Source organism: Netta rufina, assembly GCF_964035555.1.
Source record: "Netta rufina genome assembly, chromosome: 5".
NCBI lineage: Eukaryota > Metazoa > Chordata > Aves > Anseriformes > Anatidae > Netta > Netta rufina.
The window spans coordinates 9,468,973-9,487,679 of NC_140128.1; the positions used below are offsets into that span (position 1 = coordinate 9,468,973).

At 35.2% G+C, this 18,707-nt stretch overlaps 1 protein-coding gene across 2 annotated transcripts in view; it reads right to left on the reverse strand.

Moving 5' to 3' along the window:
* The window catches only part of ANO3 (anoctamin 3), a gene marked incomplete at its 5' end in the record, with an annotated part of 201,747 nt that overhangs the window by 77,268 nt on the left and 105,772 nt on the right, over positions 1-18,707 (reverse strand). For both annotated transcript variants that reach the window (XM_084288567.1, XM_084288568.1), the window contains 2 exons: positions 8,139-8,210; positions 9,164-9,376. In XM_084288567.1, coding sequence (XP_084144693.1) covers positions 8,139-8,210; positions 9,164-9,376 — 285 coding nt within the window. The remainder of the gene's footprint in view (positions 1-8,138; positions 8,211-9,163; positions 9,377-18,707) is intronic.

Below are 18,707 nucleotides of genomic sequence, written 5' to 3' on the forward strand. Positions count from 1 at the left end.
AATATAGTAAAAATGGGAGGAATGAAGATTAACGCACAACATTTAACTATTGCACTAGACTGTATGTTACGCCTGTGAAAAAATGTCGGAGACATAGCATACAATCCATATTTAAAAAGTATACCTAAGTGTGTGTATTTTTCTTTATGGTAATATGCATTAATGTCAGGAAGCATGCTTTGCAATACTTTGAATAAACTTGCTGTCCCGTTTGTCTCTTCTGCAGCATACATTAAGACAAAATATTTAACATAAGTAATTAATTTCCAAAGAAAACTGTAAATGGATTGCATGGCATTTATATACCAGAACAGGTTAGAAAGAAGAATTGAAACGTGTGTGGTTTTGGGAGCCATATTTTGTTTCTTAAGTTGAACTTCCTATAAATTTCTTTTGAACAGTTCCAAAATTTGTGAAGAATACAAAATGAAATTTGTTCATTTTAGAAAATGATCTTGGAAGATCATGAGATGAAACTTTAAAAAAGCAGTCAATGCTATTAATGGAATTCTTCTATGACCAAGTACTTCTTCTGTAATAAGATATCCACCTCTTCTAGTAAAAGATAAAATCTCTCTTGGGCAATTTTCCCACCCACAAAGCCAAAATGACATGCTCTTAAAGATAAAATTATAAGACCTAAGGTACTTCAATTCTTACTAGGGTCACCAATGCATGCTACATTTTATACAAACACAGTCATTTAGCTTCTGCAACCTTTTCCTAAATAACTGCAGTTTTAAGACTTCCATGACATTTTTGGATTATTTTAGTCTATAAAGTAACACTATTTTCTGCTATCCTTTCCTCTACAATCTCTATTATTTATTTTTTTTTTTGCATTTTAACTGCCATTTGGGATTGCCACAAGCCAAAACAAGATAGCATCCCTGGATGTTGTGGCTGGAGCTGTACTGCTCAGGGATGAAAGATGTTTTTAATGCAACATAGCCCAAAGGCAGTGAAATGGACTGTTTCTCTCTTTCTCTTGCATTATAAGTACCCATCTTGAAATTCAAACAGAGACTTGATTTGGCTGCAACTCCACAACACATCATGAGAAAAACTCGCCTGCTTCAAGCTGTTCACTCTACATTGTGGGAAATCCACTGGTTACTTCATTTCTTTATTTCCCATCATGCCTTCCCTGGCCTACAACAACTGAATGGGTTGTTACTGGCAAGAACAATTGCCAGCTTACACCGCTTTTGTAGCTCTTGGATGGGCTCTAGTGCCAACCACCGAGTAGCCTGTCTGATTTGGGGAGGGGAGAGAGTAGGCAAGTCACCAGAGGAGGGGGGGGGAAAAAAAAAAAGAAAAAAGAAAGAAAGGAAAACTGAGTTCACACTGCTCCTTAACAGACCTCAGGCAACTGCCTCCCCCCAGATTTGTTCTCTCCTCTGTTGGTAACAACTCTTGCCCTACATGTGCCTTGCTGTTGTGGTGGAAAAAAAAAAAAAAAAAAAAGATTAAATAAAGACGAGAATATTAAGTCAGAGAAAAGGGTGACAGATTGTAATTCTAGAGGCAATCACCAATCATATTTCAATTTTCAATGAAGTCAATGGGAATTTCTCTATTCAATTCAGTAAATCAAGGACATCTCTTTAACTGGGTACCTATTTATAGCACTGACAAAATTGTTAGCATATCTGAACATTTAAGTCCATCTGCACCATCAACCTGGATCCAGACTTAGGTACAAAGTGATTTTCTGTCTTAAAAATTAAGCATTAATCAAGTGGATAACATCTCTTACTCAAAGCTGTTTGAAAGCCTACTAGTCTGTTTTTCTACCTTGTAACATAGAGGCAAGATGAGTAACTTCAGTCTTTATTCATCACAACAGATATCTACTATTTCTGACATACAGTTTTATAAGAAGAAAAAAAAAAAAAAAAAAAAAAGAGAGATTTTCATTTTCATTTCTAGAAGTCTTTTACCCAACAGCACAGCAGCACTTCAAAATTAATTTCCAGGTCCACAGTTGGCATTTTCACCTTTTATCTTCTTCAATGTTTAGCTACCTTTCTTTCTATTGCATAATTCTGATGGGCCAAGAGTGCATTTTAATTTTATGATAATTAAAGCATAAAAAGCATTTGTCCCAATTTCCCTGCAACACACTATCCATTGATAACTTAGATAACTGGTGTATGATAGAAGATCTTTTTCAACTGAAACCTGACACTACTATTGAAAGGGAAAGTCATATAAAAATTATTCCTTGATAGTTTTATTTCACAAATTTTGATAAGATGATTCTTGTTGGACCATGTAAGCTTTAGAAAGAATTAGATTATTGGTCAAGAAATTAATCCCCTTTTGCCCCAATTTTAGTCCCAGAAACAACAAATAACCTGCAGGAGGATATCACTAGACACTCAGATAAATGAGGTTGTGATGGATTTAGGCCATCTTAGTTTATTCTGGTAGGTACCTGGAATGCTATATTGTAAATATACCATTAAAGGTTTTTCAGCTACCTGCATATACATACTTATATACCAAATGCTAGCATAGTTGTTGAGTGCAGGCTTTTTTTTTTTTTTTTTTTTTTTTTTTTTTTTTTTTTTAAGTGTACGATTTCTCAGGAGCTTTCGGACAATTGTAACCATTACACAGAATATATCTAAGTTTTAAAAAGGGAGCCAGGCAGGTTTTTAGCTATCTGCAGGAGTTAAGATGGCATACAGAATTAGTACAGGTGGATTAAATGCCCAAAGTACTTATATTTTGAACCTCAATATTATACTTTCAGAAGACTAATCCTTACCTAGTTCCAGTGAGCATTATGTTCCTAATGGATTGCTTAGCTGCATCACTCATGCTGCCAGCTCTCCAGGCTGGAACCAGCTCTACTGTGGCAGCTGCACAATGCCCTCAGACACTGTGTACATTACCAAGTATCCTAAGGCAGATTTTCTGCCATCTCAGGACACAGTCCGAATAGATGTCACCACAGTTAACCCATGCTGACTTTACCTGAAGATGAAACAAGGTTTTGAAAAATGTATTCTAAGAATCACAATGGAAACATCACTTTTCTGTTGAAGCAGAAATTAAGCCTGAGTCATATTCTTGAATCATATTCTTTGCAACCTCTGCATTACTATGCATAAAGCACTCATAATTGACCTAATTCAGAAAAAGAAAAAAAAAAGAATAAATGAATTACGAAGTTTTAATTGCTAATGAGGCAGCTGATAAAAACTGCCAAATAAATTAAAATTAGATGCTCATTATAGCTAAACCCTGAATGCCAGTTTCTATTGATTGTATTATCCATTGCTCATTTTTGACATCTTAATTGAAATGAGACATTTCAGCATGTCATAGTTCTGCCTACTTTGACACAGTTTAGAAAGCTACTTATATGCATATATTTCTGTCAGAACGAGCAAATTAGATTTTCAAGTTAACAAGTAGACTGAGCATCAGATTCACAAGTTTTTCCTCCTAGTTTAACTGTACTTTTGCTACAGCCTAACTTCTCAAAATCTTGATGCCCTAGCTATTTACGCGTTAAACAGGAATTTAAACAACATTAATCTGTATTGTAATAAGAAATCCCTTTGTAAATCTGGCTTATGAGGTTTGGAAGTGGACATAAAATAATTCAAACCTGGCAACGCTAATGACAGTAGTTTTAGTGATTCAAATGAACTTAGCAGGTAGAAAACCATGCCACCTATCTGCCCTTCTGCTCCTACTGCTGAACACAGAGAATGACTTGAGAAAAGAACACACTACTCAGTGGAAGATTATTTCCTGTTTCTGTGAGCCTTAGACAGTTTTTTTTTTTTTTTAATATATATATATATATATATTTTTAATCCATACTATGCATTACAGGAAGGAGCTCATGTCATTTCTGGCATTTGACTTTCTGTATGTGGTTGCTCCTACTAAATATTTCCCACTTAATTACTTTGTGTAACTCTACATAGAGCCACTATTATTGGTAGCTGCAGTAAAGGCAAATTTAGTAACTGAAATCAAACCTCCTATGTCATTTAAATCCAGCTGGCACTACTGAACTAATTGCTGAGCACATCTTTCAGAAGAAAAACAAAGCACAATAAAATCAGAAAAGAACGTAAATATAAACCAGTATGTTCAAGCAAATATCCACAGAGAGAAGACTTAGAAAGAAAGCACAATGTTGAATTCCCTTTGAGAGGGTGAATGTCAACTGCTTGAGTTACATTGGTATGACTTTCAAACCTATTAAAAATGGATGACATCGTAATTTTTTTATGGTAATAAATTCAGTAATATTAATGTCCATGTTCTTGTGTAACCCAGATTTCCATGCATCTACCTATACAACACACGTATTTTCAAATTTTCTTTTATTTACTTCTTATAGGATCCTGACACTCAATTCTAAAATAGCATGGGAAAGGGTTTTCTCATGTTGCTATAACTACACATTTTAATTATTTGTGACTATCACATCAACATAACATGCATTGTCTCCTGAAATTTAATTTGTGCAACGTGACACAAAGTCATACAGATCCTGTAGTTTTCATCACAAAATGTACGGCCATATTGTTAGTATGAGAACGCACTGCAGGTAAGTGCTCTATCACAAACATCCTGTTCTTCCTACCTGAAATACCATACTGAGACAGCCTGAGTGTGTCTGTCATCCTACATAAGCATCTCCCCCGTGTCTGGCATCAAAGATGTTAGCTAGGCAGTAAATACTGTCTCTATAACAGTTGCTCTGAAGTTTTCCAGTGTAATACTAGAACAAAAACTTCAGGCATCTTTCAAGAAAAATTCCAGGTATTACAGACTGTAACAATGTCACTAAGTTGCTGTGTGTACCACTCTTGCAGAAATCAGTAACTCAGCTCTCAGCTTTCCACTCCTTGACAGACAGCTTGCCTGTCAGGGTACTGGTTACTCCGCACATCTCCCCCACTGTCAGAAATCTTCTCCCACAGATATTTTCAAAGAAGTCTTGACAAACTTGGATTTTCTCATCAAGAAACTTATTCAGGAAATTCCCCCACATGTGTGGTTATTGGATTTGACTAGCTACTTGTAGCTAAATGGGTTGACAAATTTATTTCTGTTGAGAACAAATTCACTGTAACTGGTTTTTCCATGTACACATCCAGAGTTGGAGCCATACTATATTGGTTAGCAGGCATATGTGTCTGTTAGGGAAGGTCTTAGGTAAAAAGCTGTTTTCTCAGCACTCTAAAACGAGGAATATTTAACTCATTAGAAAAGTACAGGTCATAAAAGAAGCTGCCCTGAAGCTTGAGTGATTAATGTCCTTGGTGAACAGCAAGCTCAGATTTCAGATTTGCCTATTGAAAACTCAAGCTAAAATAAGAGACAGGGTCAGACAGTTGACAAAATAACTTAATACTCTTCTATAATTCAAAAACTTAGGAAGAGAAGGAACATTTTCAAGGAAGTAAAAGCAGTAGCATCATTTGCTCTGGAGAGAATAGAAAATTTCTACAACCACCCTTTGAGAAATGCAATGAACCCTGTTTATTAAAGGTCCAGAACCAAACATCAGGTGCTTTCCAGCTTGTGTAAGATCTAAAGGCCCCATTAACCTTTGCTGGATGTGAATTTGCACTAAGTTTTGGCTAAGCACAGAGCATTACGGCACATCTGAAACCCCACAGATCACATTATACATTACAAAAGCTCAGGGCCTATTTCTTTCCTTGAATTTCCTGATTCCTCAAATTAAAAACACTACTTACCACCTAAAACTGACAGAGGAGAAAAAAAAAAACACACAAAACATCGAACACATAAAACCATTATGTCCTTGATTCTGTTTGGCTGCGTTAACTGTAACAAAGGTGTAATACATGATCTGCCTACTTTACAAATTCATCAGTATTACTGACTAAATAAGTGCAACACATTTATGGCCTTAGCTACAGTCAATTAATTAAAGGAGAAGCTTTCCACTGAATTCAAATCGTTTATCTGATGCCTATAAATCCCTTTCTCACAAAAAGGTAGAAGATCCAGTCAGTTACAATTCTGAAAGAGAAGAAAGCCACTTGGTCTATTTTGTGTACACTTCCACGATACAGTCTAATTAAAAATTCACCACAAACACTTAATTCAGCATTCTTTCATGTTCTCAGGAGAACGGTTTGAAAAGGTTTCTTAAAAAGATGATACCCATTAGTCAGACTGTTTTGCAAACTCTATCAAAGTGCCAGAATGCCAACCTAAGCTTGGAGCAGCACTGCATCATTCTCACTTTTTGGTGATCAAAGCTCAAGCAGCAATACTCCCTTGACTGTTCAGATCCAGGAAAAAAATCTATTTTTGCTTTAGAATCACAGAATGGCTCAGTCTTGCAGACAATTTCTTACCCACATAAACAAGATCCTCAAAAGGAAAAAAAAAAATGAATGAATTTTGAAGGTTTACAGAAAGGTTGTTTATTTATTTATTTATTTATTTATTTAACTGTCTCTGATTTCTCTTGGTGAGCTTAATGCTGATTTTATCTAATACAACCTCTACTACTCCTTTCTGGGATTTATTTATAAATACTGTTTCGTGCCTGTAGGTGAAGATCCCAACCAATCACACTTCTTTAATTATATAATAGTTCCACTGATTTCAGTGATATAATTGGGGAGTGTCTTGATTTACACATGCAAATTACCTTAGAAAAAGGCTACCATTTAAGTATTTTCTTCTGTCTCTTCAAATAGCATGGCCATAATCAGAAGAGAACATCCACAGAAAACTTTAATACAATTTTGAGCTGATGGGACTTGATCTATCTTTTCCTCAGTCTCTGAGGTCTCCACATTTATTTTCAGGTGAAAACCAAGTGGATATGAAGGAAGAATAGTGCATCACTTACTAAAAGAAAAGATTTCCTCTACCACACGTAAATACGCAATAATATCAGTATGTGTATATGTAAGCAATTAATGAAATAAATAAAATAATAAAATGAAATAAATAAAATAATGAAATAAAAGAACAGGATTAAAAAAAAAAAGAAAGAAAAAAGAAACTAAGAGTTTAACGTTAAACTCTCGTAAACCGTGTAAACTTCTCATACCCATACTTGCCTACCCAATGAAACCAATTACACTGAGGGACAGCACTAACTTCAGCAGGAACCTGAGATGTGTGGTTTTCTAAAACAATCTTCATGCTAAGTTTTTGGACTCTGTCATGATTTTGAAACATTTTTACTTTGTTTTGGAGGAACTATCAGTTTCACTCACATTTCCAGTAGCCACTGCTTTAGGAGACTCTGAAGAATTTTTTCTCTATCATATATTTTAGGAAGCAAGAAAAATCAATACAAAAACGAGTGAGAGCTAAGCAGAAATAGCTTTCTGAAAGCAAATCTCTTTCCTTCAGCATGAAGATAACATTTTTAGTTGGATGCTACGCTGACTCTGAACAAAAAAAGCTTTCACAGTAGTTGTGCAAGGTACAGCAAAATCTTTATGTACTTCTAATGGGGGATATACAGACAGGGAATTTAAAAAATAGTTCTGGAACCTACAAGTTATTCTTTTTGTGTGTATATAGTCTCTGTTTGACATTGCAAGGATGACATTATTTTAAGGCTTTTCTACTTTCTTCGGCTTTCAGCATCAGAATAGCATTAAGTGCAGGTACAAATATGCCCCAATTACAGCTATTTTTCTGTGTAATTTTTTTTCCCAGATCCTTTGTGTGTGAATATGTAGAACAAAAACAACATAACAACAACTGCAACCATGACAATCCTGAACAAAGTAATATACAGGAATAATAATAATAGCAGAAAAACCCACAATTTCAAAGGAATTTCTAAAGCATGCTTCAAAGTGATTGTATTATGAAGGACTGTTATGGAAAAAGGTTACATTAAATGTATGAAAAGATACATGTCTCTTTAATCACTATTTACTGTTGGTCTAAAAATTGAGAAAGTATTACGGAACTTTCTGAAATGTCTCCCTTAAAATATCTATGATAGCACACACTTCATGAGTCACATTTATTCTCCCATTTCAAAACAACCTGGCAGTTCAGGATGAGTATTGCTCTTCCACACAGAAATACCACAAGTGTAATAGAAGCATCGGCAGTTTGTTATTACTTTAGTTCAGACATAAACTTACCTAAAAATGGATCACTGTATTCTGTATTAGACAGCTTGATCAAGTTGTTTTCCAAAGTCTCCATCACTTTAGCTGGAATAAAAGCAATAGTCATATCATCATACACAGGTATGAAAGCACGATACGCTTTTTAAAGCCATCAGTGACTCAAAACACAAGAAATATCTCAAGTGTTGATAAGTACTTTCCACTGGCAGAAGAAAAAAACTATCACTTTACTGAAGACTTTCACTCTTCCAGCGAGAAGTTTAACTTGGTAAAATAACTTACTAGAGTAACATTTAGTGCCTATTGACATTAAGGAAAGACTTCACAAAATTTAGCAGCAGAAGCCAGTCAGTTTGATTTATACAGGTTCACACAGATTTGACAAGAGTGTTTGGCAATAGCGTACATACACAATGACTGAAATCTGCAGCTACACTAGTCTCTCTGTTAAGGCATGCTTATCTATTAAAATAGCAATCAAAAAATAAAAGTAGAACCTGTGCCCAACACAAGCTAACATTCATAGGTATATTCCCCTTTCTCTCATTCTCTTCATAGCACTCTTCCCTGGATCATGACAGCGAATGATGAAGTCTGCTCCAACACGTTCATACTCAAAGACTTTTAGTACAGAAAGCCCAGTATTTATTTTTTTCCTCTCTATCCTAGGACAGACTACTGAAACTTTCATGCTGTTTCACAGCATATGTGAGCAGTTCCTTGTCTTATTTTCAGCGAGCACAAATAGCTTGTAATTTAGATAAATAAGCAAAATTTTTTTAAGCCTCGCTTCAAACATAGGGATTACACTCAAGAACTCAGCACCAAGGTTCTTCTAGCTGTTGCATACAACTCTGTCACCATCTCCTCAACAAACTGTAGATACCCAAACATATCAAAGCTTATCAGATGCCACTGTAATTTAATGGAAGATGCTAAAAAACTGTATCTAAGGTATCACAGGACTATGAATAATGTTCCCTAGGAGCCCTTCCATACCCAGTGTTGGGAGAAGCTGCTGAGAGACAGTCTCTTACCTCGCTCTGACACTACATCCACTGTAGCTGTAGATGTCCCTGCACTTAGGGGCTGAGGCCGAGGCTGTGGCTGCACACGATTTGGCTGCAGAAATGAAGAATGCTTGCTCAGACTCTGAGGATGAGTTTGGCTCTGCGCTAAGCATGGCAGCGATCTTCTAGAGGGTTGTAAGGGATGTTCTTTCACTGTCTCACTCTTGCTGGTATTCATACCTGGAAAAGACAAAAGATAAAAGGAAGCTGTATTAAGCAACAATGAAGACAGACTGCTTATTTTGAAAATTCAAGTTTTTTCATCCACTTAATGAGCAACTCCCTGACTAAAAAAATGTTTTAAATATTTCAAGTTTGAAGAAGAATGCTGAGCTAAAAAGAGAATCCAGGAATTCTTCATTTACTCTTACATCAAAAACCAAGGATTCACATTGACAATATTCTTAATCTTGTAGTTTCATGGTATATATGTTATCCAGTCATTAGGAATCAAATGACAGTACCCAGTGTTAACCCTATTACAATTTGTCTACCAAAATTTCATGAATAAAAATCCTCCATAATACACACAAAAAAAAACACATACAAGCAAAAAATGTTCATGAACTTCCCAAAGGATTCATGACCAGCTTCTCCTTTGAAATACACCTAAAATACTTCTGAGTTATTACAAATCTATTAGCTAATTCTAGTTTTTTTCTTCTGAGACACATGCACAATCATGGGCTTTCATATGTGTTGCCCAGCTTCAGGTTCAGGCCACACCATTCATTGATACTAGTCAATTGTGTAAAACCAATGAGAACACCTGAAAGAGCAGATTGTTAATTTAAATGAAAAAGTGTGAAGATCAATGCTTTCAGTGAATCATCTAAAAGTGATGCAAATATCAATCCCTGTTCTGAGTTTGTCTTATTCTAACATTTCAACTCTCCATTTCCAAAATACATCTCACAAATTTTTAATAAAAAAAACTTTATATACTTTATATAAATTGTAATGCTTGTTAACACTAAATTGCAATAATGTAGTAATAATTTCTAAAATTCATGATTTTTTAGAGATTCAGAGTGGAACGGTAAACAATCCAAGTGCACTTGTCTAAGAAAAGCACAATCGGTTATGTTATATTCACAATAAATAAGGGGAAGACAAGACATAATGTACGGCCTCTCTGCATAAAAAGTTCTTTTCCAGGATTCTCTGAGTCCACCTTAGTTGAACACCAGAACATCCCGTCATAGTCCCAGTACAGAATTGTTCATCAACACACACCAAAAGAAAGCATTATCGTCATCTTTGTTGGCATTATTAGTCTTACAACTTCAGATTGAGGCATCAAGATACTATGAAAACATAATTCTTTCCTTAATAGATTGAGCACTATGAAAATTTCTCATATTTCTCATTTAATTACACTACAGAAACGCAGACATGAAACAATTTAACAGCAATTAAATACACACACACTCAACAAATAGTAGGCGTTCCATGCAAAAGTGCATGTCAGAAAATACAGTAACTTGCTTTATTGACCAGATTACTTTTGGTTTGTTTCTTAGAAGTGAAACAGACATATAAGTTTAATATTTTGTCTTTTTGAAGGCATTTAAAATGAAATGCTAGCTACAGGAAATGAGCTTCTTTGAGAACTGCTCTTCCTATGGAAATATTGACACTAGAAAGTCTCAGTGAAAACTCACAATTCATTTTTCTGTATCAAATGCAAATCAGTTTGTCTCAAAAGAAAACCAAGCTTAAGATTCTACACTTCACTACTAAAAGCAATATACCAAAGAATTAAAAAATAGCAAGGAAAATGATTAAAATGAAAAACTAATATACCATCATTTGTTGGTGAAATGACCTTCTTGTCTCATGCATTTCTGAGTGGGTATTAAATCCCCATAAATAAATATTTAAATAAATAAATATTCATAAATAAATAAATATTACAAGTCACACATGTTCATTAACATACTGGGTCCTCCCAAAACATTGCTTTTGACTAAACTTAACACGTTGTTTTATTTAGCATTCATATTTTCACCCTTTTTGATGTGAAACTGATTCTCAGTGTTTTCCAAAAAACAAGAAAGCCATATACATTTTCAGAAGACACGACAGAAGTCAAGCATTTTCTCAAACAGTAATTTAAATTGTACAATTTACCTCTGCTTTGGATAGTCTTATGGCTTGCTTATGAAGAATGCTAAGGCCTCCTATCTGTATAAAATTAACAGATCTTCTGTGATCTCTGTACACAGTGTCAAAGATCCTCAGACAATTAATGAAGAGAGTCCATTTTACTACATTATTTCTCTGCTTGAGAGAATAATTTACACTGTAGCACCTCCTCAAAAATCCTAGTCTCTTAGACTGGGATTTACGTCTCTCCATTTGTGCTATGTAAAAAAAAAAAATAATCAAAAAACCCACAAAACAAACAAACAAACAAAAAAACCACCATGCAATCTAAATCTATCTGTTGCTTGGAGAGCCACAAAATTCTGAGGAATTTTCCTCAACAAAATCTGTGCCACTCGAAGAAGCACGTCACACTCAGCAAGGATGTCTCTTCTCTGAAGCTCTAACAGGAGTCCATAATGAAGGTCCTTTGATTAGCAGGATAGTTCCAGTACTTATCTACAATGGCTAAAGCCTTGAAAGAGACGTTCATTTCAAAACCTCCCTGAGCTCACCAACCATGCTTTGCACCAGAGTAAGCATCGCTCCACCAGGAAACACAGAACTTCATCAGTCCACCGAGGACAGTTCTTCCAGATCTGCCACGCAGTGTAGCTGCTCTTGGTCTTCCTGCCTCAGAAGGTGCCAGGCATTCTTAAATAGTTAATTTAAGTTAGGGCTCTGCTTTCAATGACTCTGAAGTGAAGGCTCAGTGCCAATAGAGTGTGTGGTGGCATGGGGCTATAACCCTGACCCTGTCCTGATCAGACAGAGCAACACCAGACAGTGCCTGCCAGGCTACTTGCAAGTTTTCTGGGAAGTATTCTTTGCAGTGCTTCGTTAATGGACATGTTTATTAGGCTGAAATCTACAGTTAGAGCAATGGATACTACAGAATAATATGGAAAGATATGTACTTTGTAATTATTCTGGGTAACGATCAGTTTCTTCAGCAGCCACATACTGACAGGAATCATGGACCCTAATGTATAATTATTCGCATTGGCAAAAAAAAATAAAATGTTTTTGCATTCTTATTGGAATCACTGTATGTAGCATGATGAATCATTTTATTACCGAAGAAATTTAAGGTAATGCAAATAACACACACTGTCATTCAATTTTGACAACAGTTTAAGTGATACGCATTTTTAAAAAGTACAATTCTTTTATGAGGCACTGCCTCAATTTAAATGAAAATTACTTCCTTTTGCTCTCTCTTACTTTATATTCTTCTACATCATTTCAAGCTGATTCCTTAATACATACAACGCTGCTTCTGCTTAGAGAGAATGAGTCACATGAGAGAAGAAAGAAAGCAACCTCATTGCACGTTTGCACACAGCAGTATGATCTGCCTCCATGATTCAAATTTAACCATTTAATCTATTCTCTTCTCTGGTAGAGCTTCAAAGTCCAGTTCCACGACCCGCTTGTTTTGGTGGCATTTGCTACTGCATGCCAAAGCTTATTCAGCTCTAGTATACACACAGCTTGTGGCTACCATCATAAACTGGGTCGCTCAACTGATTTACTGAAACTCTCTTCCTCTCTTTGCCATAAGGTGGTGTTTTTATTTTTTATTTTTTAATTATTTTTTTTTCTGTAATCTGGACCTTCTCAACTGCAACTTTACAGTACTTGACTTGCTCAGTCAAAGATATTTGGAACTGCAATAAAAGACAAGTAACCAAATTCAAGGTTACTTTATCCATTGTCAAATTCAAGGGAAATGGGATTTCATGGGAGGAAATCTTTACGACCTGTGCAAACATTTTCGACAGTGGTAAAGATGACAATCATTTGTATTGTAGCAATATTAGCATTGCAGCAAAATGGTCGAAACACACAGTTGAGATAGCTTTCAGGCATGCAAGACCATGACCCGAAAAAAATAATCATTTTTCTTTTCAAACTGCATTCATTTTGTCTTTTTCTATAAAACATTCTCCCTGCACTTAGCATGAGTATGGAAATGAGCACAGCATGAATACAGAAATTTCTCACATAGGAGAAAAAGGTGGTTAAAGTTTATGGTGTAATTAGATCCTGCCTTTTATTTTAGCACTTCTGCCTAAGAGAGAGTTATTTTTCTGAGGGAAAGGAGGGGATTCCTGATATGTAGGCAAATCCCCGCATGGCTCAAAGCCAGGATAGCCAGCTGTACTACATCTTCTCATAGCTTCCTGGCAGAGCAGGCAGGAAGGATGGAGCTAGAGTGTGATGAGCTTTTCTGATCGTTAAACCAGCACGCACAATTTAATGCACACTCAACACTATGCCCATCTCAATAAATGCTAAATAAAGCCAGCTCTCAGATGCCTTCTGGATTGGGCCATTAAAAACATAAAGGAAAAATTCTCCTAAGCCTCATTCTGTGAAATACAGCCAATCATTTCTACTACAAGGTAACAAAAAATTTATTTGCATTTCATTTGCTCTGCGTTTTTTATGAGGAAAGTTTTATAGGTAGCACATACACACTGTCAGCCTAACAACAGAAGCACACTTAGCAAGACTGGATCACTGGTAATTTCAAAAAGAACAGCCTAATAATTTGCCTATTAATCCAGCATAAAATTTAGTTTGAAACAGGACTTACTGCTATAAAAGCCAAATCAATAGCATCAACTTTAGAGATGCAGTATATAATAAGGTTCACAACCAATGTCAACTACATGAGGGTCTTACCAACAATTCATGTCAGCATAAGTTTTTCTTGATAAAAATGCCCTCTTAATTGTAAAAACAAAGCAAAAAAAAAAAAAAAAAGGAAAAAAAAACCCTGCGTAAATGGCTTCACATACCACACGAGTCTAATTAAAATGAAATAATGAAGTGTCGTTTATAAAACACATTAAACAGACTGAGAAACAGAAATTTCAAATGTTTCTGTCAGTATCACCATAATTAGGCCCTCTAATGAAATACAACACAAAGAGAAGTTGCAATGATTTTCATGACATTTAAATTTTATGTGAAAACATTTCTTGAGTATGAAGTAGAAAACAGCTTCAGTCTAAAGAGCACTATAAAATTTGGGTTTCAATATTCAATGGATATAACAGGTACTTACTGCTAAAGAATAAACTTAGTCTGATTGGCAACAGCAACCTCCAAAAGAAAACAATGTATGACAATTTCTTTATAAAATTCTGGGAAATTATGATCAAAAGATACCTAACAATGAAGAATAAACTATTTTGGTACCAGCAGATACTAGTTTTCTCATTTATTTGTGAGATCTCAAGAAATACAAAGGGTATTATTCTGTTTCAGACATTAGAACTGTAATTGACTAAGAAATTCACCCATTTTCCTTTTTCATAAAAAAGGTAAAACCAAACTGGAGAATATCAGAGCCCATTTATGTTCTTACAGAAAAACAAACCAATGTCAAGTATCCTTATGATACGGTAAACCCAACTAAAAAGCCTGAACAAAACTAGGATTAGCCAACCCTTTCTTTATGAAGAAAAGACAAATAAGACACACAGTAACCAGGCAGAAAATAGCCTTCAAAGATAAATCTTATTTCTCTTATATACGATCAGTGCATCAAGCAAGCTTATGAATTCCAATTTTCTAAAGGTATTTTTCCAGATTGCCTTTAACTGTCTTTTCCATTATGAAATGAATAGGTCAACATTATTTCTATTAAATGTTCAAATGTAGCCACTGGGTGAATATAACTCCTAGGCTAGCTAATAAATACATCCTGAATGATAACTCATTGTAATGGCATTTTTCATTTTCATCCCACACCACAAATAAAATTGATTTATGAAGGTGTTTATGAAATAATCTGAAGTTTAATGATATCATCAATCATGCCTTTTAAGATTGTTTCCATTTAATACCATGATTATTTTTTTCCCAGTTACAAATACTGTGAAAAGAGGAACATAAATGAACAAGTAAACTGTAAATGCCATACTTGTGCTAGGTTTTCTTTTCCCCAGTTACATGGGTGAGAATTAGCCTTTAGAAATGAGAACAGAATGATCTGGTGCGATCATCTAACTGATCTTCAACACAATATACAAAATAGGACTTAAAAAAAAAAAAAAAAAGAAAAAGCTTAGTTAATAATTATTTCAAAATACTGATTTATGCTATAGTGGTTTTCAGTGGTGAAAAGTCTTTTTCCTCCACAAATCTTTCCAATAAAAAAGTTTCGTTATGCTTCAGTTTTTAAGCTTTGGTTTTATAGTGCTGTATCTAACAGATAAAGAAGCAGAAAGCTATTACTTTACTTTTTTAGGTAGCAACAGATTTTCACACTAAATCTTTTTTTGTTTGTTTGTTTGTTTTTTGATGAGCTATTACATACAAGTACAGTATAGCACTATAATGAAGGATTAATGGAAGCCTATCAAAACGTTGTGGTTCTTTCTTGATTTGGCAGTAGAACAACACACAGCTTTCCAACAGCACTGTAACAACCTGAAACACAAGAGCTCCGAAGTCATGCTTAGCCCTCCTAGCTGTAGGTCTTCCACGGACAGTGATGATCTGTTATAAATAGCTGCCACTTGCAAAAATTTAAATCCAAGACAGTGTTTCCCAGGAAAAGCCTCCAACTTCTGTACTGAAATGCTTCTTGTTGGCCGGTACTCAATTCAGTGCTTCAGTCCTCATGACCTCTGCACACTACTGCAGCAATGATTTTAAGTAAACTTCCAGTTCACTACTAAATATAGCAACTAAGGTTAAAAATGATCCCTAGAGGACGCTGCTGGGAAAGAAACCTAGCCAACAACTGTTTTACTATTACTAAGTCTGCTATTTGGGCTTGGGCTTGCTTGTGATATTCCTATCAATACGGAACTCTTTTTAGTCTCTAACGAAACCATCTCCACCCAGACATTTTGCTTTTGTGCCAACAGAAGCAAACCAATAATGCCACAACACTGCAGGTTTTAAAGAACCTAGGTTTAAGACTTTCCTCCCATTTAAGTTACTTTTGGAAACAATATTATCTGGTTCTATAGCTTTGATTGTAAACTCTATTTAAACAGACATGGCCTTATTTTTGTCCTAACTATACCAAATGGAGAGTAAAACAAAACATCCAACAAAACACACACCGATCTACTACATGATCACAAAGAATAGGAAATTACGTTTCTTCCATTCTATATACCTCTTGCACTCTGGCCTATGAAGTAAAGACCTATTTCCCTATGGAAGCACCAGGAAATTTGGCAGCAGAATCAACAAATGACCTGCATCTGCACAAACCTCTCCTAAATTTAACAGATGCCTGTCCTCGATCCCACATGGTGCCTATTAGGATAATTCCTGTAACAATCAACTGAAAATTAAAGTGAGGTCTACTACTTTAAACAGCTCTACCTTGATAAAAAAAAAAAAATACATAATTAACTCACAGGATGAGAAAAAAAAAAATACAGCCACTTTTTTAGGTGTGATTTTATCTAAGATATATATAGAAGTTGTCCCAGGTTGCAAGATTCACAGAAGTAGCCAATGACAGTACTTAAGGGTTGCTGTAATGAACCACCACTAGAATACTTTTTTCTGAAATAAAAATGTATTTCATGAAATATCTAAGCATACCTTTGTACCTTATGCTCATGGAATTGGGAAAAAATACAGGTTTCTATTATAAAACACCATGTATAGGCCCCTCTAGCTCTTATTTGAAGACTTTTAGGCCCCTGTATGGTCTGGATTGCCACGTAAACAAAAAAAAAAATAGTAGTGTTCCCATTTAAGAAAAACTTCATTACCTCATTCAGAATCAATAATATTCCGCTTACTTTAGAAAAATGCCGTTTTTTTTTCTTCTTCAGATCTTCACACCTTACTTCTTCCCCTTATATTCTCGATTACATAATACAGGCCCCAAATCTATTCTTTCTGTATATCTGGGAACTGGTTTAGACCACCTACATGTTATTTTTAATGAAAAAGGTATTAGTTTTTTTTTTTTTTATTAATTTTTTTTTTTTTTGAAGAGCCAAAGTGAAAGGAAAAAAAGGGACAAAAATAATTTAATTAATGACATCATTCCAAAGCTTTATGCAGTACCTTCTATAAAGCCTATCTCCAAGAATATCTGTTCTTATGTCACTTAAACATTGATTTCAATGCAACGAAATGTGTGCCTGAGTCATCAATAACACTTCCCATAAAAATAAAACAAAATATTTTTGTGCTTAACTGAACATGGGAATTAAAAGGCTTCAGCAGGCTGCTAACTAGTCTGGAATATCTCCAACGTTGTAACAAACACTTCTGCCAGAAAACATTACAAATGAAACAAAATATTGTTTTTTCTCTTTCCCCCAAAGAACAACAGTAAACCTTGAGAATATTCATCTCAAAGTAGGCTATTCCACAGGCCTCAGTCTTGAAATTCTTCTAAAAATGCTTTCTCACAGAATCCTCAGGAGACCAGAACTGCTACAATTGAGTTGATTTAGCAAGAACATAATGAGGTTAAGGAATAGGAAGAAAGTGCATTATTGCCTTTTAATAGAGCAAGATATTGCTTAAATGCACCAAGCATAAAATTAATAGGTATCAAGGGGTTTGAGTCCAGTTATCTTTTTCTTTTTTTCCAAATAATATTTATGTGCTAGCCAAACAAAGGAAAAATAACAACAGAACCAACAGCCCCAAAAGGAATACAAGTCAGAAAATTGGCGCTTTCTCTCCCTGTATACCAAATGGCTCCACTTTTCACCTTAGGAGATGAACGGTCTGTAGCAGCCAGCTCCTTTACAGGCAAGGTTGACTGTGGCATGTCCTTTTTTAACATCTGTATTCTGTGATGGTTGGTCAGATGAGAAGTCAGCAAGGCAGAAGCAGAGTCTTATGACCCAATGCACATTTTAACTGCTGATTTTGCTCAGCTTTCTGCATATTCCTTGCAAAACAGTATATCAAACCTATGTAAAATCTGCCTGTGGTAAAATGGACAATGTGGCATGCAGAGCAAATCTGAGTTAAAAAGAGCTGCTTAGTCAGTAGAGTAGTAATACCCTGGTATTCCTCAGGCTTTGGCACAAATCTCAATGGAATTTAGCTCTTTAAGAGAAACGGACAACAAAAAATCATCTTGCAGATTACATAAATTTGCATTTGAATTCCAGAAATCGACCCCAAGGTGGGAATGGCTGGTTAATTACACATCACATTTGATTTGAATTCAAAGAAACCTGCAAGTACATGGATTATATTCTGTTGACAAAGTGATGCCTGCAAAATCACAGTTGAGAATTCCAGGCAGTTGGAAAGTGCTCCGAATGATGACTTGACTGAGGCTTGCAATTAAACTGCTGCAATGAAACCAAACAAAAACCTGAATTTGTGCCAATAAACAAAAGAGATT